Source organism: Musca domestica, unplaced genomic scaffold, assembly GCF_030504385.1.
Source record: "Musca domestica strain aabys unplaced genomic scaffold, Musca_domestica.polishedcontigs.V.1.1 4, whole genome shotgun sequence".
Lineage (NCBI taxonomy): Eukaryota > Metazoa > Arthropoda > Insecta > Diptera > Muscidae > Musca > Musca domestica.
Genome location: NW_026712328.1, coordinates 23,577,148 through 23,600,302, shown reverse-complemented (window position 1 = coordinate 23,600,302; position 23,155 = coordinate 23,577,148). Strand labels below are relative to the sequence as shown.

The 23,155-nt window shown below is 32.6% G+C and overlaps 1 protein-coding gene across 8 annotated transcripts in view; it reads left to right on the top strand.

Moving 5' to 3' along the window:
• The window catches only part of LOC101889617 (complexin), a 636,740-nt gene that overhangs the window by 471,817 nt on the left and 141,768 nt on the right, over window positions 1-23,155 (top strand). For 5 of the 8 annotated variants that reach the window (XM_059126575.1, XM_059126576.1, XM_059126573.1 and 2 more), the window contains one exon: window positions 12,582-12,593. The exons of 2 other annotated variants lie outside the window; for them this stretch is intronic. In XM_059126575.1, coding sequence (XP_058982558.1) covers window positions 12,582-12,593 — 12 coding nt within the window. Of the gene's footprint in view, window positions 1-12,581; window positions 12,594-18,117; window positions 18,369-23,155 lie in introns of those variants that run through there. One more of the 8 variants, XM_059126583.1, reaches the window with a different exon arrangement.

Genomic DNA, 23,155 nt, shown 5'->3' with positions numbered 1-23,155 from the left:
TATTTTCAAGTTCTCTCCTCGTGAAAAATATTCTCGCTTTTTGGAACAGTCCTATCCTATTTTAAGATTTTAAATAAGATTTTTAGAAAATTAACTGTAACTTAGTGACTCAGGTTCTCTACCTATAAAGGACCTTTCCTGCCAAAATATTGCAACACGATCACTATATAACGGTACCCCACGATTAATAAGTAATATCTGTGGTACAAATCTTCCATATTTTGCATCAGTTCGGGTTTCCTTCCACATTTTCCAACTTTTCTTGAGAAAATGTATATTTCCATTTTGATTTGAATGCGATTTATAGTTCCAATCCGGTAATAATATGTCATGTTTTTTGTTTATCCGCAGCAAGATCTTAGAATATGTTTTTTTTTTTCGTCCAAATTTTGCATAATTGTTCACTTTTATCTCAAATTATAACTTGTAAGATCAAACGGTTTAAACTATAAGATTCATCGTTGAAATTAAACAAGTAAAAAAGCTGTAAGTTCAAGCCAAGCCAAGCCGAACTTAAAATACCCTCCATTCCATTCCATACCGAATGTAGCTGTTATATTAGGGTCTATACGAAGACAATGGCCTGCATAGGTAACTTTTGTCATAAGCCATTACAATATTCAAATGCCAAAATTAAAAAAAAAAAATTGGAAAAATTGGAAATTGGAAAAAAAGTTATTGAAAAGACAAACCCTCCCTGCTATGGTGGTTTATACCCTCCATACCCTATCTCTCTTATATAGTTTTAATATAGTTACAGTTGCAAATGTTTCAAGGTTTAATTGAGGAAAATTGTATTGATATTTGTCACAAAATATCCACCAAACCTCCTATCTAGGACCCCAAATAACGATTTAAAGAGTTGAATGATCTCCCTAAAATTATGCATGTACAGGTACAGATAAAACTCAACAATATTTTTCGATCGCATCTTTCGATTAAATCCCCAATTTTTGTCTTCTTCATTTCTTTCCATTCCATGGAAAGATAAAATAAAAATTACGGAAAAATTACTTTCTCGTATGCGAACATTTATTAAGAAATTCCCAGCAATCGAGTAAAGCAAACTTCTTAAAAAAAACTTTCCGATAAAAAAATACAATAAAACGAAAAGAATATGGAAACGGGATTATGCTGTGAATATTCAACAAAAAGTACTGAAAGAAAGTAAACACATAATTTTCCAATCAGTCAACCAAGATCCCCACAAAATAAAATAACAACATTCACAACCACAATACCCGCCGCCATTACCATCATCACGGCAAGTGTAAACCATTCCGCCAACAGCAACCAAACTATCCCCTCACACACAGCCACCCACTTTACTACATTCTCACCTTTTGTAATACTTTCGATAAACGTAAAATCCATTCCTTTTTGGCCAATACATAAACTTTCAGCACATCCTTTCACGCACACAAACACCACAGCCACTTCGACCGAGTAGAGACATGCGAACGCATATGGATGGCATACGAGACCTTTTGCAAAGGATGGACAATAATGAAATGAATAAAAAAATATGCAAAATAAACAAAATATCATAAGGAGCGAAATGAAAAGAGAAAATTGTCAATAATGAAAGTAGTGGAAGGACGCAGGGTGGGGATTCGTGAAGGAAAACAAAGATATGCGGAAAATAAAATGTTCTTTATGTGACACGGGAATGGCATGGACATATTTTCAGATATACACATAGGGTTTTTAATTTAACAAATACACGATAAAATGGGTCATTGTAAGGAAGAAAGGATAGCAATCAATGTGTTCTTCACTTAATATGTGGTCTTTGGCCATTCTCTTGCAGAAAAGTTGCGTATACTTTCCAATATCTTTAAATGAGTGGCAACCTTTCAATGGTGCGAATTCTCTGAAATATTGAAAATAAATTTCAAAATAGTCAGGCTTAATTTCATAATTGTTGTTTTTCATAAAAATAACGTTTATTTTAAAATTGTAATGTTTTCAAGATAATAAGGCCGGAAATCATCAGATCCCTTGGATTTTGTCAGGGAATATACTTCTCAAGACCTTAAAAAAACTTCTATTAAAAAAAAATTGTATGCAATTAAGCTTGATACAAGAGGAACCAAAGAATTAAAAAAAAATAATATTTTTATATAACTAAAACTAAACCGTTGGCTTTTCTGCTAAGTCTTACAACCTCACTTATAATCTTATCAAAATTGTACATATAGTATTTCGAACAGTATTTCAGCAATATTAATAATAACAATACGATTATTTTGGTCGAAAATGTAACCCTTATGTGAGTCAACAAAGCTGTCCGTTTTTTAACAATTTGGGATAAAATGCTATCATTTGGCACAGAATAATCAAATATCTAAAACTTTAACCCATTATAAAGTTAAGGTAGATCTTAACGCGAGTCTATGCACAATTCTGCTAAAAATAGTGCATGATATGATTTCGATAAGGATTATATATTGGGAGCAATAGCCGTATACTCGGTTGAAGATGTATATCGAAGTTCTATAAAAATCTGCACCGATCTCGATAAAATTTGGCAAAAGCATTTTCGTTCAGTATCTGATACCCGGCATCAAATATCATTGTTGTGGAGTCCATATTACGCATGTGAGGTAAATAACACCAAATCGGATGAAACATATATATGGGAGCTATAGCTATATCTTAACCTATTTTAACCAAAATTTGAAGCACTTGCTTTTAGGCTTAATTCCATATTACGCATGTGAGGTACTTTAACGCCAAATCGGATGAAAAATATATATGGGAGCTATAGCTATATCTATTTTCACCAAAATTTGAAGCACTTGCTTTTAGGCTGAGTTCCATTGGAAGTACCAAAATTCAGTCCATTTGGGCTGATATTAGGCATTTGATGCACAAAAACCCTGAAATCGGATAAACATATATATGGAAGCTATATCCAAATCTGAAAAAAATTTAAACTTATTTCTGAGCTGTATCTGACAACTGGTGCAAAAGGTCATTGTTGTGAAGTGCATATTACGCATGTGAGGGATTTAAAGCCCCAATTTGGATGAAACATATATATGAGAGCTATAGCTATATCTGAACCGATTTTCATTAAATTTTAAGTATTTGTTTCTAGACTGAATAAGATTGGATGTGCCAAATTTCAAGTAATTTGGGCTGATATTGACCGTTTAGTGCACAATTAATCCCTAATCGTTTGAGGGAGCTATATATACATTTAAACCGATTCGCACCAATTACAATAGGGTTCGTCCTTGGGCCAAACAAATATTGTTTGGAAAATGCGACCTGCATTTTGTTCACAACTTCTACGTGTACCTCTACAATTTTCATAGTTAAATGAGGCTATACAAAAAAGGAAAAATTTCAATTTTTTACAAAGCTACCGTATTAAATATAGACCCAAATACCAATCTAGCCATAAGTTTCTGATCTAAAATTTGGTCAAAATCTTTAAAATAGCAGAACTAGTAGTACTGTGGCCAGGTGTTATAGCAAAACGTTGACCGAATCCGAAATTTTGTCTGCTAATGTGGATTTTTAAAATAATTCGGGGACATTTTCCGCGTATTTTGAAATTTTACGCTACTAATTCTACTCTTATTCAAAATATTTGAATCACATTGTCAAATGTTGGGAACATTACTACTTCATTATTATTTTCATAGAGGTTTCTACTCCAAACAGATTTTTTATTAATTTTTGCTGTAAGATATTTTGAAAACCCGGTCGTGTATACACCCTTAATATAGCTGCTGACTGAAACTGTGTGTTCTGTTGTTTCGGTTCAATTCAACATTTTGATCGGTATTTTTTAATAGAAGTCCATATTTTTTGCTTTGTGTTTTGATCATTCAAATAATACTTTCGACTCAACGATTTTTTAATATTCTTGTTGTCTTTTTATTAATAAATATTCGCAAATATTTCACCACAATTCTTTTCATAAAATTTCATATTTCACATGAAAATTGAAATGTTATTTTCGTTTTGTTTCTTTTTGCAATTTTCAGCTATTGGACTTTTCTCATCACTCACTCACTTTCTTTTTTGATTAAAACTTGGAATATGTATTTATTCATCACCTGAGACGATGGCATGTGAAGGCACACGAATACGTACATACATACCTCATATTTTACATTCTGGGCTGTCGTACAATTTCCATTTCGTTGATGCAGATATTTGCTCTCGTGTTCGTTTTGTTCACTGGTTTCCATAAGGCTGTGTGTTCTACCACAATCCTTTCTCCTTTGCCAATACCCAGCTACCATCGTGGCATAAGAACACAGATGTCAACTGTCATCCACCGGTTCCACTTCAATGAGTTATCATTCAGCAAAGTTTTATTATTTTTTGTTTTACTTCCACCGCTGGATTCGCAGTATTTATTTTTTGGTGATATTTTCAATTTACTTGTTCGTATGCATGCATATATAGCTAGCTAAGTGTGTACTTGTCCACATGCACACAGACATACATATATGTTTGTGGACCATAAGCTATTGAGGCCCGTCGTCAGAATTATAGATTAATGTCAAGCATTTTTTTAGCTGAATGATAATATGCGGTTTCTGGTTAACCCTAAATAGGACTCAAGGATTTTGAGGTTTTTCGTTAATGCCATAACAAGAATAAACTTAAGGTTGTATGTTTAATATTTAATTTTATAATGGAATTTCATTTTGGCATATGTGTATATGTCAATGAATGTCGAAGTTTATGTAAAGGTTAGGATTTTTCTCAATACTCATATAAGAAGAGGCTGAAAAACATTTGTAACTACATACAAATAAAATTTTCTTTGCAATTGTCAGATGTCTAGACCCAGAAAATCTAACATGGTTTAAAACACATTTCCTTTTGTATGCCATCCACTATAGTATTGAGAATATATTAATTTTGCATTCCATGGAAACCCGTGGAATAAGTTGTCTGTATTTTCTGATCTGTCTATTGGAATCGCCTTAATTTCGAACACAATTATATACAAGGCTGAAGTTTGACTCAATTGCATATTCGAATGTATATCCACAAACAGGTCATGGACAGCTATAAAAATATAAAAGTGGGGAATTTTGACTTCAAACAATGTGAAAATTTATATGAAAGTCAAAAGTAGTTCTGGATGGTTTTTCAATGGTCAAAATTCTATAACCATTGAAGGATTAGAAATATAAACATCGCAAGTATTTTCTTAAATTTTTTCCAATGGCCACGGAAATCTTTCAATTTATCATAAATTTTAGGGATTTTTCGTGTTTTCCTTCGATATTTGCATATTTTCCAGCCATATTGGCAGTTAGTTGGTATATAAAGGTTTTTGTGGATACTCAATCACATTACCAAAAATTAACATAGGTCGACGAGCTTCGCCCCTTTTAGGGCTACATTAATTATTTCTCCCGTTCCTTAAATAACTGCGTGCGCGAAAATCAGTTGTTTTCAACAATTAGAGGAAAATTTCAGTAGATTATGAAAGTTAAGCTGAAAATAGAAAATACCGCCGTTTTGAAGTTTTGCATCACAAAGTAACCTAAAAACGAGCAGGACAAGTTCCTCCCGCTTCGGCATTTTTATACACTCCACCATAGTACATTAAGTTTGTCATTCCGTTTGTAGCACCTCGAAATATACATTTTTGACCACACAAAGTATATATTTTCTTGATCAGCATAAAATTCGATGTCGATTAAGCGATGTCCGTCCGTCTATCCGCCTGTGGAAATCACTCTAATAAACAAACAAACAAATTGAAGTAGATTGATAAAATTTTACTAAAATGTATATTATATCTGCAGGACTTTTGGTATAGAAAATGTACCATGTAGGTTCCAGGACAGCGACACCAGAATTGTTTCAAATTTGGTATATGAAGTTCGTAATGGATACTACAGCCTAAGGCAGAAAATTGTGTGTGCAGGTCCACGTCTTCGTATAGCCCCCATATAACGGAAAATACCGATATTCGGTATTTTGGTGATTTTAGCGACATTAGTCATCGGAATTGTTTCAAATTAGGTATTGAAGGGATACTGCAGCCTACAACAGAAAATTGTCTTTTCAGGTCCACATTTTGGTTCAGCCCCATAAAATAGTACCTCCCTATATTGATGATTTTAACTACATTATTCACCGAATTTTTTTTTTTTAAGTTTCGCATTTGAATATTGTAATTGCTTATGACAAAAGTCAACTATGCAGTTCCTCGTCGTCGCTAAGACCCTAACATAACGGCTACATTTCCTATTTTTAAGATTTTAACAGAATTTTTAACGAATTTTATTTTATTTATTTTTTTGAAATTTCCAAATGGTGGAGGGTATTCAAAGTTCGGCCCGTCCGATCATGCAGCTTTTTTACTTGTTCAAGTTTTAATATGGTGACTCACTAAGCTAATATGAGATTTAGCCAGGATAATCTAATTCTAAACCACCGAGTCACTGGCTACATATTTAGTTCAGAGCTTCAAAGTACTCTTTGATGTCTGTTTCTTTTCTACAAAGTCCTAGTGGATATGTCTGGTACACAAACTATGGAGTGTTTCTTATTGCTACTGTGCAGACCATTTCAGGTCCGGATAAAGACATCTGCACCCATTCCATTTCCTATCTTAGAATAAACTTTATATATTGCCTAAACTCAGCTCTTTGGTCTATATCCAATTTTTGCACGTGTGGTTTTATATTTTAATCGGGCTAACAGACTAGAGCCCCATGAAATAGAGAAAAGCGGAGAAAGTTAAAAAAATCCACTGCATGATATTGGGCATTGGTCTCCAGATCATAAATGGAAATTGAGAAAACTTAATGCTTCTCGTGAAAAAGTTACAGTTCGGTCTTTGATAGCAAGTTCGTCAAGAAGAGCTGTGTGTCCAGTATAATGTAACGTACCATTATATATCCAAGTTTTGATGTCGTCATTAACACCCACTTGTTATCATCCCTATTCCTAAATCCTAGCCAAACTTCCCTTACCCATTTCCTTGATATGTTCCCTTACCATTCGTTTACATGTCACCGGATTTTAAATATAATTTTATTACATATATCATATAATGTTGAATAAATTAATTTATGTGTCTTGACACTAATTACTATTAACCCTGATTAGCTTTTTTAAATTACAATGGCATTGCGTGGTGTAAACTATTATCATACCCGACGACCCATATAATCCCATTAATGTTTAGCATTACCCATTTCCATTCAACTTGTCGTATTCAAGTCGCATTGAAATATATCATTATATGCAAGTAATTAATCATATTGTCAGCAGGCAAACACACACACATACAAACAAACACACCCCCTCCCCCAATACATAGACTCATGGAAGAAAAAGAGTCCTTGAAGATAACGAAAAAAAAACATAATATGAGAGTGCATGAAAACATAATGGCGTTGTTCATTAATTTAATGCATTCATACAACGAAAAAAGCAAGAGATGCATACATTTTTTTCATTGCCCAAGAAATGAAGTGAAAGAAGGTTTCAATAAAAACGCATATTTCTTTTCAATTCTCAGGAAATGATATATTATGGATATCTTTTTTACTTCATGAGGTTTTGGGGTAGCATAATCATATCTATGTCGTGTTTAAGTAAAAAATTTATGCTTTTCTTTTCGTGCTGGAATATTGGGTTTGGGTTTCTTTAGAAATTTATTTCTAACTTATGTGCATGAAAACATTATGCAATGCATTTGCGTATTTCGATTCATTTATTTATAAAATATTGGAACCCAAGCCTAAGACCTAAAAGCAAAAATATTGTAGATTTGTCAAACATTTACTACATTTCCCCAATTTCTAAATGTTTTACTAAGGTTGTAAAATCTAGTTCATTTCTATTGGATATCCATAGAGTTCGGCTCTTTTGGCTGTACTACCCCACGAATTTAATTCATAGCTTACTATCTAGTTCTAATATTCGTATCAGAATCAGTCACCGAACTTGAATCGTACACTAAGTTTAAATACACCATAAATGAGAAAAATAATTATTGTGAAAGCGTTCTGTAATATCATATTTAAGAATTCAAATCAGAACAAGAAATATTGAAAATAGTCTAAACCGAGCTGTACTCTATATGTTGGCCGTATTTCATTTCCAGAAATCCCAAATGTTAATGCAATCTGATAAAGATTCAAAAAATATGAATAAAATCTATTTATAATATATTCTGCTCATAAAGCCAAAATCGGTTCGATACAATTCGAACAGCTAAACATCCCGGTTTGTAATTTCAATTAGGTTCATCAAGTCTATGAAATTTCTTCCTTGCTGACATACCTCCAAAGGGTATGTAAATATTTAACCTAACTCTATTTTATGGCTATTAAATGCAGTTCGTAATCGAGTAGAATATATCATCATCTTGCATTTAAGAATCAGTTCGATTCTTTGCTATTTGTTACCACAAATCCATATACTGTACTCTCAAGGAAGTAAGCCATGTCTGAAATTCAAACAAGGATTAAACTACCCCCATCTATCATTTCGGGCTTAGCCTACAGACACGGTCAGCCTCTGAGTTAACAGTGCTTAAACTGAGTACTTTGAATACTGCCTAAATATCAACTCTAAAGTCCTTGACTCTAAAAGAGCTTTCCTTATTCCAAAAATATCCTGAAAAATGATTAAATTGTTGTTTAAACACCAATATCCAGATTCTAGCATTCTATGGGAGGTAGCTAGTCCAGTAAATTAAGGTTTTTTGAGATTTATGTGGTATAACTATTAAGATTTCAAAATGCTGCTAGGGTACGCCAACTCTTCATATGTATTTTTTTATACCCTACGCAGCACTGTGGTATGGGGTATTAAGTCTGCGTACATTTGCTTGTAATATTGAGAAGGGAACGAAATAGACCCATAGTTCCTTTTGATGACCTTCATAGCATGACATTCTGAGTCGATTTTTGCATGTTCGTCCGTCCGTCAGTCTGTATATGTATTTTTGTAAGCAAAGGTTATTGTGTAATTGAGATGAACTTTTTCACAAATTATTTGCTTGGTCCAAGGATGACAGCCATTGAAATTTGAGAGAATCGATTTAAATTTAGATATAGATTCCATATATTATATCGTACGCCACATGTGCAATATTCACTCAAGCAGGATGTACTTCAGTGTATGTGTCGCAATATGAACTACAGGGTTGCCCATATTCGACAGACCCATGACTCTTTGGGCCCATTCCAATCGACGAGGCTTGTCCGCAGGCAACATTCTTTGCGTCAATTGAATTTTGTACGGGAACAAATGCAAATCAATGCGAATAATCCGCTGTAAAGTGGACCGAGCCATGACCAACTGCTGAGAACGGCGTTTTTGGGATGTTCTTGGGGACCTCTCAACACTGGCTCGTACTGCAGCGATATTCTCGGCCGATCGCCTTGGTCGACTTTTATATGGCCTCTTCGGATTAGAAAGAGCCTTACCAGTCGAAAATTTTTCGTATAAACGCTTAATGGTGTTCTTAGAAGGCGCACTTCTCACATTTTTTAATGTTTTAAAAGCGCATTGAGTTTTCACAATTGACTTCTTCTGTTGAATGTAAATTTCAACTATTTCAGAGTGCTCGCGTGGCCTGTATTGGTTCATGGTAAAAATCTGCTTGGACTGACGCTTCAAACGCGGTATGTCATTAAGCGATGTGACATCTCTGTCAAAAGTTATGGCGTTGCCAGATGGGTCCGTCGAATATGGGAATAGACAACAATGATATTTGGTACCAGATATATTATACAGCTGAGGATATCCCTGTCAAATGTTATCGATATCGATTCAGATTTGGATACAGCTCACATATATATTTTCATGTGATTTTAACTATATTATACACATATACAAATGTGTAATACCAGTCCAAATTAAGTAAATTTTGGCACATACAACCTAATAACAACAAAGAAGCAAGTACTTTGAATTCGATGAAAATCGGTTCAGATATATCTATAACTCGCCTATATAACTTTCAAGTGATTTGGTGATTAAGTCCCTCACCTTCGCAATATGCACTCCAAAACAGTGATGTTTGATATCAGATATCTCATACAGATCAAAAATACCTTTGCCAAATTTTATCGAGATCGGATCAGATTTGGAAATAGCTCCCACATATCTTTATCCGATTTCAGATTTGTTTTACACCAAGTTGTTATTAACAACCGAAATGGAGTGGATTCTAACACATCCGACTGAATTCAGTTTACATGAAAAAAATTTAAAATTGGTGAAATCGGTTCAGATACAGCTATAACTCCCATATATATGGGATTTGGTATTTAAGTCCCTTCGCAATATTCACTCCAAAATAATGATGTCTCAAACAGCATAGAAATACCTCTGCAAATTGAGATCGGTTCAGATTTGGATGTATGGATTTGAATATCTTTGTCTTTATTTAACATCAGACCAAATGGGATTGACTTATCCCACAAATTCAGCTTAGAAGCAAGAACTTCAAATTTGGCGAAAATCAATGCAGATATTGCTATATGGCTATAGCTTCAATGTATATCTTCATCCAATTTAACCGTTTTTTTGCATCATATGAGTAATATCAGCCAAAATTGGATGCATTTTTGCACATTTAGCCGGGTTTGTCTAAACAGTGAAACTAGTATTATTTAATTCTTAGCGAAGTCATGTCACGGTTTCTATAGCATCGTTATTTGGTGTGAAAAAAAAAAATAGACTCATATATGGAAAAATGGAAATCGGATTTACTTCAAGTATAGCCCCACATAACCGTACCACTCATTTTTAAATCCTTCCCGTGATTTTAGGTACTTTTTATCACATTGCCAATCTAAATACAATAAATTAATATTGGAAATCCCAGCCCAAAGTCTACTGCACTGGTCCGTCTTACAATATCGACTTCTAAATTCGGAATTTGTATTTTTTCAAATAGTTTTTTTATACCCTACACCACAAGGTGGTCAGGGTATTATGTCTTTATACCCTACACCACAAGGTGGTCAGGATATTATGTCTTTGTGCATTTGTTTGTAACAGGCAAAAGGAAACGAGATAGACCCATAATTCCTTTTGAAGATCTGCATAGAATCACTTTCTGAGTTGATTTATGCATGTCAGTCCGTCTGTCCATATATTCTTGTGAACAAAATGCAGGTCGCATTTATTATCCAAATGAGATGAAATTTTCCAAACAACATTTGTTTGGCCCAAGGAACCCTATTGAAATTGGAGATAATCGTTAAAAATTTAGATATAGCTCTCATATATATCTTCGTCCGATTTGCTTTTTATTGTGCACCAAACGTCTAATATTTTCCCAAATGGGATGAAATCTGGCATATACGACCGAATTGAGTCTGGAAGGTAGTATGCCAAATTTGGTGAAGATCGTTTCAGATATAGCAATAGCTCCCATATATATTGTTCATCCGATTTGATGTATTTATTACCCCAGCCGTAATATGCACTCGGTAACAACGATATTCAGGGAAATATATCAAATACAGCTCAGAAATATCTTTGCCAAATTTTATCGAGTTCGGTTTAGATTTGGATATAGCTCCCATAATATCTTTATCTGATTTCAAATTAATTTTGCACCAAATGGGCAATATAAGTCCGAATCTAAAAGATGCAAATGCTTCGGCATATTTAGTCCTTTGAATTTTAAATTATAATTATAATCATAGGGTAGAATTCTCCCATAAAAACTTTTTATTGTTATTTGGAGCTCAACCAAAGTGGTGTAGGGTATCATAAAATCGACCCCGCCCGACTTTGGGACTTTTTTTACTGGTTTTTTCTTCTTTAGAGAGGGTGCGAAAATTGGAGTTGGCAGAATTTAGGGCTATTTACTTATTAATCCTGACACTGACGTTACTGCAATTACGAGCAGTTTAACAATAAGATTTTTTCTTATACGGAGAATATGTGGAACAAGTGGTCTCTTTTACCTTATCTAAATCTTTAAAATACCAAATAAATGCCTGTAAGCAAGTATTTTCGAAGACGGCTAGAGATAAAAATGATTTTTTGTCATATTTTCACATCTTTAAAAAAATCTTATTTAAATTAAAAACTCCAAACTGCAACTAAAAATATTTCATTATGATAATCCGCTAACCCGGGAAGAATATTTTCAGATATGCTATGGATATACAAACATTTTAATTCATTTTTATTTCCCTTTAGGTTTTTCATTTAAGAGTCGGTTATTTAGGATTAAATTTTAAAAGATATTTCTCCAACATCTAATCGTCATCTGAATCAAATCGAAATCAAAATGTAATAGAAAATATTCATTTGGCATTTTTAAATATAAGTCACAAAACTGTGCAATTTCACTAGTTTTTCGTTAACAATATATAACAAATATTTTTACTATTACATTGTCTTAATATATTTTAGCTAATCACATATATAAATATATAAAAACAAAACTGAAACAAATTATTAATACTTTATTCCCTCTTCTTTGCCCATCTATCATTTCTCTGTACAATTTCCTTGACTCTTAACTGTCTTGGCCCAACCAACAACCATCTAAACCAAATACAACAAAACAACCCGAACAAACAAACAAACAACTTAATGATCTACAGATGCTGCAGGCGGTAAAAAAAATCTTTTTAATATTTAATTCAACTTTTTCTACTCCTTTAATTTTTTTATTGCAATGAAATAATTGATTGCATTTGCTAATTAGTCACAAAGTAAAATTTGAACATAAAATTTTAGCTTAATTGCATTTCTAATTTGTTACAAAGCAGACCCCCATTTTAAACTCATTTGGAGTTTTTTGTAATTGATTTGAATACTAAATTAATTAGATTTACATCATTTTTTTTAATTTTATATTTGGATAAACTTATTCAAATCATATTGTTAATTTACAAAAAAAAAAATAAAAAAATAAAAATAAAGCTTAAAGCACATAATAGCCTATGTACCGATTTGAATTGTTTTAATCCACTCACTCACTTAAGTAATTATAACCGATTTTTATGCTAACTGCATTTCATACAATTTCAAATAATACAAAAATATATATTTCTATGCCCATATGCATGTCTTTGAAACATTAAATACATAAAAGTATGTGCAGCAAATAATTATGAGTTATGTAAAATAATATGCATAATTATTCAGATTAAACCATGATGAGAAATATCATTAAGACCCATAAATCAATTCAATCAACCATAATTTGATGTATTTATGCTTTAATATTATTAAATCCGTTTTGAAAAAAGTTGAAGTATATGTAGGGTTTATATACGCACATTTCGCAGTATCTCATATATTGACATAAAAACAAACGTTTGCTAAATCTATATTTAGGAACATCCAAATTCTATTGAAACAGTCTTCCATGAGGCGAATTCAAGTTATGGCCTTTAAAAAAACACAAAAGTTCCATTAATCAAGAAATCCATTAAAATAAATGTAACGCTCATATTGTTCAAATTTTGCGTCATTATTTAAGGATTTCTCTTTTTTTGCCGGTAAGAAAAGCCAATGGCTTTAGTCTTGTATGATCTTATTTTTAGGCCTTTAAACCTTCATTTGGTTTTTTTTCTATTTACAAAAACTTAATTTATTTTATGTATGGAAAATTAAATAACTTTAACAATGCAAAATAATACAGGGTGAGATAAAAAAAAAACTGCAACAAAGTCAAAGGCCATAATTTTTCCTTTTTTTTAATTTTATTGAATGAAAGCAAAAAATGTTGGGAATATATTGTCATCCTTTCCAAAATTCTCCAGACATAATGGTCCAACGGATTGGTATCCGGAGATTTTGGTAGCCATTGTGCGCTGGAAATAAAGCGAGGAACCTCATTTTGTAATCATTCTTGGGTGGCGCGTGCTGAGTGCCATGGTGCTGAGTATTGTTGGAATGTCCAAGGTCTGCGGCCAAAATGTTTGCGTGCCCAAGACTTTAATATACCCTCCAGATAATAATATTCGGCATTTATTCTGGTGCCACAGTCGATTAATACGGATCGGAGAGCGACCATCGGCTATTATGGCGGTCCACACCATCACCATGGATGGTGCTTGAGTTGTGGTGGCCAACCGAAAGTGCACATTTTGGCAAGTAAGATGGACAACAAATGTTTTCTCATCGGAGAAAACCAAATTAGGCAGTTCACCACTTACGGCCAGGCCTAGCAACTCTTTAGCTCTTTTGAGTCTATTTTCTTTCTGTTGCTGTGTAAGTTCTTGCACTTTTTGGAATTTCAATGGCTTTACCCTGAGCTCTTTTTTCAATATTTGCCGAATTGAATATTGCGATATGTTCAGTTCACGAGCCATTTTTCGGCCACTGCGACACGGGTTTCGTTCAAGTCGGTTCTTTACTTTTTGAAGCATTTTTGCTGATGTTGCTGTTTTCATCCGTCCACTTCCTTGACATATGTCGGGCTACGCCAGCAGTATCACGGTAACGACGATGGTACGAGACACAAAAGATTTATTCACATTTAAATGCTGGAGTGCTTAACGATAGCCATTTGTGGATTTCCAGCCAAATATAAAGAAATAACACTATCACGCTTGAATTCCATCACGAATTACTTTTTTTCTGGAAAATTCTCACCAAAATGCTTTTGTACGCCTGTAAACAATATAATGACCTGTCACCTGTCAGTGGCTTAGAAATGACTGCAGTCTAAATTTGGTTGCAGTTTTTTCATCTCGCTCTGTATGTAGGGTTTAGGATATATATGCCACATTTTGCAGTATCTCATATATTGAAGAAAACTACGTTTGCTAAATCTATATTTAGGAACATTTAAATTCTATTGAAACAGTCTTCCAAGAGCGAAAAAATAAATGTAACGCTCATATTGTTCAAATTTTGTATATTTTAGATTTTGCCTCATTATTTAATTATCTCTCGTAAAAAATAAAAATCCATTAAATAATTTTAACATCCAATAATTGATCTTTCGTATTTAATACTTAAAATAATACATATTTATTTTTAAAGGGGCTAGCTAGATGGTGGTTTCTAAAATCTTACAAATCTTGCTTTTAACAAAAAAGCTCCAAATAAATTTTAGGAAGAAGTACGCTTATATTTTTCTCAGTATCTCTCAATGTAATTTGGTAGCTCCTAAAAACTTTTCTGTTTGTTTAGGGATTAAAAATACAACACATGATTTCTGGTTTTTGAATGGAAACCATGCATTTGCAGCAATTTTAGAAAATGTAAGGAATTTCATATCCTGAGTTTGGTGATCATAAAAGTCTTTATTTTGGCATCCGATTTTAATTCAGTTGAATGCCTTATTATGGAAATTGTCCTTTAATATACACGTCCGTAATATTTAAAGATCTATTGGTCTCTATAGACAAGCTGTATTTGAGATTTTTTTTTTGAGAAACTATTTTAAATATTGCCAAAATCTCCCACTCTATAAATATAAACATATAATCTTGCTCTTTCACATCAATTTTACATAAAATGCGTTGAAATGCTACACAATATCTTATCCCTTTTTCTTCCTTTCTCTATCAATAACACTCAACACATTTAAAATACCCTCTAATACACCATCAAAAATAAAAAAAGAAAAATTTGCAATCACAATAATTAAACAAAACACAATTTCTTGTAAATACAAGATTTTTCAATCAATCTTTTTTCGAATTAATTTGCTTAAGCTTGTTTTTCATTCAACTTTATATTGGATTGTTTCATATTTATATATATAAATAATTATCAATTATTTTTTGATATTAGCAATTTAGTTATTGGCTCACAATTGAGTTGACAGTTTTTCTTCCTGTTTTTCATATTTTTTTCACATTCAATATTATTTTAATTTTCTTGTAATATACACTAGCTTATGGTTTGCTATGGCACAACTTCTTATTAAAATATTGTTTGAAACTTGTTTTCATTATTTTTTTAAACCAAAAAATGATGGCACACTTAATATATATTGAGGTGGTAAATGTGATGAAATAAATAAAGTCTTCTAAATGGGCTATTAATATTATATTTTAAGTTTCTTGGTATTTTTCTTGTTATTTTTTCTTAACATTATTCTGGAAAAAAATAATTTAGTTTTTTCCTTTTTAAAAAACATCCAGAAATAAAAAAAGTATAACGTTGTTGCAAAATAGTCAGGCTTAATCCCATATTGTTATTTTTATAAAAGCAACGTTTGTTTATAAGTGAGAAAGATGCTAAAGTTCACCAGGGGGTAAGGCATTACAAAATTGCTATTTACATTTTAATGTGAAATATAAAATATTTAATGCAAAAGTTAGTTTGTTTATTCTTACAAGTAACGGTTTTGGGAAAAATGATACCATAACTCACCGACAACGATTAGTTATATATCCCGTGCATTACTGATTGAAATTCGCTTCAGAATAGTTAGAGTCGATCATAGGAAAACGTAATTTGAATTTCGATGAATCGAATCGTTTTGCACGATCATAGATTTATAGTCTATTTTTAATTTTCACACGAGCCAAAAGGTATGCGATAACTAACATGTTATTAGTTTAAACAAGGGCTCAAATATACACGATTCAACACGGGAGTAAAGAAATGAGTCAAGTATACTCAATTATTCTATAAGAGCAACTAAATCGAGCGCCTTGCTATATTCTCGTTCTGCTGTTTTTCTCTTCTGGATTTTTCCATCATCAGGATACTAAACTTTTTGTGTATTTTGCACTCGCAAGAAATATATAAAATCTGGTTCTCATGCTACCAAAAAGACATAAAATCATTTCTATCAATTGTTCGTAAATTACTCACCAGAAGAGCTATTGGTCTTCTCATATAGAAGAGCAAATGGTCTTCTCACATAGAAAAGCAGATGGTCTTCTCTCACATAGAAGAGCAGATAGTCTTCACACATAGAAGAGCACATGGTCTTCTTACATAGAAGAGCAGATGCTCCTCTCGTATAGAAGATCAGATGATCCTCTTGTATAGAAGAGCAGATGCTCCTCTCGTATAGAAAATCAGATGCTTCTCTCGCATAGAAGAGCAGATGCTCCTCTCGCATAGAAGAGCTGATGGTCTTCTCATATAGAAAAGCAGATGGTCTCTCTCACATAGAAGAGCAGATGGTCCTCTCTTACATAGAAGAACAGATGTTCTTCTCGCACATAGAAGAGCAGATGGTCTTCTCGCACATAGAAGAGCAGATGTTCTTCTCGCACATAGGAGAGCAGATGCTCCTCTCACATAGAAGAGCAGATGGTCCTCTCACATAGAAGAGCAGATGCTCCTCTCACACAGAAGAGCAGATGCTGCTCTCTCATAGAAGAGCAGATGCTGCTCTCTCATAGAAGAGCAGTTGGTCTCCTCACATAGAAGAACAGATGGAAGAACGTATACTTTTCGACATGACTCATACGCCTACGCGTGTAAATATGTATATTTTACAAATATAGAATCATTCTTTCAATATAATAAAAATAAAAAATAAAAGAAGAACAATAAAAAATTATTTATGTTTCAAATTAAACGACAAATCCACTTTCCGTAAATTACAAAACTTCACATTCTAAAACTATGTTAAATTTTACCCCAAAAATATATTAAGCGTGTCATGAGAAATATCACAATTTTTAAAATACTTTACATGAATTTTGCAAATTCATTGTAATGTTAAATACCTTACTTCCTTTGGCTGTTAAATTGTTAATTCCTTAAAAAAACTACCAGCTAAGAAACACCATTCTTTGTTACTTGTTCACATTTTCTTTAAACTTTAAGAATTTTTTCAACTTTCTTGTTCTTTCACTTATAGAATATTTCGTCACACCTTTTTTCCTTACAAATTTCTTTATATTTTTTTGAAAAATACAATTTCCAAAACAAATCTATTAATATTTATATGTTATTCTCTCTTCTTTTTATTGAAACAAAAAAAACAAAACTGAACAAAAACTAAAATGTCTTTCTTTTTTCTTTTTTTGTGTTGTTTCTGTTTCAAATGCTTTTTGCAAAAAAAAAAAAAAAAACAAAAAATACAAACCAAACCAAAAATTGTGTTGAAACTGCTTCTTCTACTACTTCTACTACCTCTACTACAACTACTGTATATCCTTCTACTGTAACTACATCATAAACTACAACTACAAAATAATATTATAATATTGAAAACTAAATAATATTTAAAAAATACCAATAAAAATCATACCTCCAATAATATTTTGAGGAAAAAATATTTAACAAATACCAAATACAACAACATCTACAACATCTTCTTCTTGTTACAACAACAACTCCAAAAACGAACAACATCAACTACAACTCCAACAACTACAACATCATCATGTACAACAACAACAACAACAATTTCTTCTATCCAACAACTACAACAACAATTACAACGCATTTCAAATGAGGTAAAGTATACAAAAGAATTTTGATGTTAACAAAAAAACCAAGCACCCTAACCAGTGAAAGTTCTGGAATTCTCCAAAAGTTGTTAGTGGTTTTAGCCAATATATTTTAAAAGGGGTTGTTGGTAAATCAAAAAAATAAAATGTAATAATATATATTTTGGAAATATAGCCAAATCGGCCCCTACACTTAAATCCACTTGCGATTGCATTAGTGAATTTCAGAACATTCCCCATTTTTATTACACCCCCTTATAAAGTTTACAAAAAATATATTCAATATGATATTTAAATGATATGAAAAATTCAAATGTCTACTTAAATACTTATAATTCATACGTACATTTGGATATTATCCTTCCTAACAGCAAAGAAACTAATATATTTATGAGTAACATATATTTTGAATCAAGTTTTGAAGATTTAAAAATTTAAGGAATTTAATTTAATTTTCTGATTAATAAAATCCGGGTTTTGAATGATAATATGTTACATATGTACACATTCAAGGTTTTAAAAATACATTACACCCTTGGTGAAAATTATAAAAAATTGTTATCACAAATTTGCAACAAAAAAAATTAAAACTTGAAAAAAATATATATTGACAATAATTTATCAATGTTAACCAAAAATAGGTCCCCGGTGCTCTCAAATATTGTTTTCTTCAACACATCCAATGCTAATAATAATAAAAATTAGATTATTGGGAAAAGAAAAATAGAGAAAATGCGATGAAAGAAAATATAACAATAAATTGAAAACAAATGTTGCAGCAAAGCCAATTCTTAGTAAGAAGAGGGAAGGGGGGATAATTTGAGAATAAATGAATGTATTCCAAGTATTTTATGGTTCACATATTGGCAATTTCCCTTCCCCACACACACAAACACAACCCAAATCTTCCATTTTGCCAGAGATGAAAACTCCTTAAAGCGTAAAAAAAGTTCAACTTTTATTTTAGATGCTGAACATAAAGCAAAAAGTCAATAACATTCATTGGGGCCACATCGACGGAATAACGACAAAAGTTTCAATAATTTTCAACCTCCCCACAACCAAAATTTTAATGTTACGACGACATTGAGAAATGTGTTAGGGGGGTTGGTGTACCACAAGCCGATGGCGTTTTGCGTGTGCCATGTAAAAGGTAATAAACATAAAACGCAATTTATGTTGTTTTTCCTTGGGTTTTCGACTTTTGCACTTGGAATGGTGTAAGAGAACACATAAATACCTAAACTGCAAAATGTTTGAGAAAATAAAATAAATTTTCAAATGTGTTGATGCCGCCTTGGGTGAAACAAGTGCTGGATACGAACGTATGCCCAGAAAAAAATAAACAATATTCAAAACGAACTGTTAGGAAATTTCAATAAAAATTATGGCAAGATTCATTCATTCGTTGTAGGTGAAATGAAAGGTTGAAATTGACTATTACCCCTTTTCAATTTTCGGAAAATTTATTGAAATTGAAAACATTTTGTATTCATAGATAAGAAATCTTTTGGGTAGGCATAATACTTTCGAATTGATACGTAAGTTGGTAAGAGCGATTTATGATCAAAGGTAAAGGCACACATTGTTTAGCTTTCTTGTGGCATATAAACTTAGGCTTTGGCACCAAAGTAGTACCTCCCCACATAGCCTGTCAAATAACTTTTTCTGAGACTCGCATCAAAGCGTTGCTTTGACTGCAAATATGTCCTCTATTTGTATACCCTCCACCACAGTATGGAGGGTATATTAAGATTGTCATTCCGTTTGTAAGATCTCTAAATACACATTCTAGACCCTACAATATATAGATATTCTTGATCCGCCTGTGTTAATCATTCTAGCTTTCGTACGAAATGAAGAAGGTTGATAAAATTTTATCTAGACGTGTGTTTGGTGTGCCGGACTTTATGTATTGAAAATGAACTATTTAGATCCACGTTTTGGTCTAGCCCCGATATAACTGTACCAACAGATACAAGTTTTTCTTTGTGTCAATTTTAACCTAAATTTGCTATAAATTGGCAGCATGTTTTCGCATTATTTAAGAAACATCCTTAGACAGAACTTTCAATCTAGGTCTAAGTTTTGGTAAAGTCCCCATACGACTGTACCTCCAGATATTAGATATTTTGATGAATTGTGTCACACTTCTCACCGGGAATCGTTTTAAATTGGGAGTTTAAATTGGGAGTTCTAGGCATAAGTTCTGGTATAGTCCCCATATGACTGTACCTCCAGATATTAGATATTTTGATGAATTCTGTCACCCTTTTCACCGGGGATTGTTTTAAATTGGGAGTTTGAAGTTCCTAATGCGTACCACAGCTCATGACAGAAAACACGTCTTCATATACCCCCATATAATGGTACCTCCCAATATTCGGTATTTTGATGATATTAGCGACATTATTTCGTGTTGTAATTTCGTAATGGGTACTACAGTATTTCATTTACCAGAATTATTTCCAATTTCATATTTGAAGTTCCTAATGGATACTTCAGCCTGTGACAGAAAACTGTATATGCACATCCAGGTCTTCGTATAGCCCATATTACGGTACCCAACACAACTCTGTTGTGAGAGTATTATGTCTTTGTGTATTTGTCTGTAACATGGAGAAGGAAGAGAGATGGACCTAGAGTTACTTTTGAGGATCTTCACTCTCTGAGTCGTCCGTCTGTCCCTCTGCGATTTCGGATTAATTGAGCTTTAAATGGCCAATATCTGTCCAAATGACCTGAACTTTGGGACATCCAATCTTATTCAGTCTAGAAACAAGAACTTCAAATTTGGTGGAAATCCATTCAGGGATAGCTATAGCTCCCATATATATGTTTCATTCGATTTGGGATATTAAGCCCCGCACATGCGTACTATGCACTCCACAACAATGATCTTTTGAACCAGATATCAGTTTCAGCCCAGAATAAAATGTCAAGATGGGTTCAGAATTGGATATAGCTCCCATATATATCTTTATCCGATTTAAGTTTTTTTTTTTGTGCACCAAATGGCTAATATCAGCCCAAATGGACTGAATTTTGGCACTTCCAGTGGGATTTAGCCTAAAAGGAAGCGCTTCAAATGTTGGTAAAAATAGGTTCAGATATAGCTATAGCTACCATATATATATATTTCATCCGATTTGGTGTTAAATTCCCTCACATGCATAATATGTACTCCAAAACAATTATATTTTATGCCGGGCATCAAATACTGATCGAAAATACTTTTGCCAAATTCGATTAAAATTTTTATATCGCTTCTTTGTATACATGTTTTGGTATTTATTCCTGTGTAACGGTGTTGCTGTTCCATCTTCTCTGACAAGAAATTATCTCTGTCCCGATATTAGATATTTGATAAGGTATCACCACCGATAGAAATTTGCCTCTTGAGTCCCGTGGCTTGGAGTATAACCGTACTATTCGAAACTCGGCATTTCGAAAACTTTAACCGAATGTCTCAATGGAACATTTAAAATATTAGTATTGCAAATTCGAAGATAAAAATTCCTTATATTTGGTTTTTAATTGCATAGTGGGCATGTCATGGTAAGGACTTAAAAGTAGGGCTGACACACATTGGGCTCCCAGGTATCAACCTGCCTGAATACGGTGAGCAATGATGCCCACTGTTATATACATATAACACGTTGGTGTTAGACTCGGCTCGTCAAAACATCGACCATTTAATGTCGAAACTCTCCCCCTCGATTTGTTAACTGTCGGCGCTTAATAATTAAAATTTATAGATGTGCAATATTTCTATTGGGCGTTTCACTATCCGCATTCTGTAGATTTGTTTGGAAGCATTCATCCATTGGAGGCACTGATTCGCTTGCCAGTAGAAAGCTTTATAAACCTTAGAAACAATAGTTTTCCTTATCTTAATCTCATTTAGAATTCCTGGCATTAAATATTTAATTTTTCCAAAACTTTTTCTTTTAGAATATTCGATTTTAAAATCGGAAATACCTTATCTGCAATATGTCTGCAAGTTTTATAGGATTAAAAATCTAATATATCACTTCACAGTTTTGTAGATGCCCGTTTGAAGCGTTTTAAAGTCTGAAACTGGTTTTAATACTTTTTAGTGAAAATATTAACCCGATACAAAACAATTTCAAAAATCGATTCGCGTTTTGGCATAGCCCCCATTCTACTCGATTTTAAGCATTTTGAAGGTTTTGATCAAAGTTTCAAGTGCTATATGTTATAGATGTTATTTGGGGTTCTTATTGAGTACAGAACCTCTTTACCTCTTTGTTTCGGTATAGGCAATTCGCAAAATTTTAAGTATTTTTACAATTTTCAATTGATATTTAACATCGTAGCACAAAACATTTGACACAAGTACATGGTAAAAATATTCATCTTATTATAACATATTTCTTATTTCACTTTTCTTTAGTTTAAAGTTAGTCGAAATCAAACGATTTGAATCACCATAATAAAAATATTTGCCCAAAACTGTATTTAAAGTTACAATTCCTAACCCCTTTAAAAAGTGGGAAAAATAGTGAGTTTTTCTTTCTCTGTTTTCAGTCATTAATGATTAGTTAGAGTTTTTTTCATTTCAAAATGTTTCCCCCAGCGTCGAGCAATTAATTTCAAATTAGGCATAATTCAACGTTTAGCTCATAATTTAATATGTAGTTTTTTTCTCTACAATATTTGTTTATAATCCCAGCATTTAATCACCGTTCGCTACTGATACCCAATGGACAATTATGGGAATTTGTTTTCTGTTTTTTTTTCTCTATCTCTCTCGATGCTGTTGTTTTATT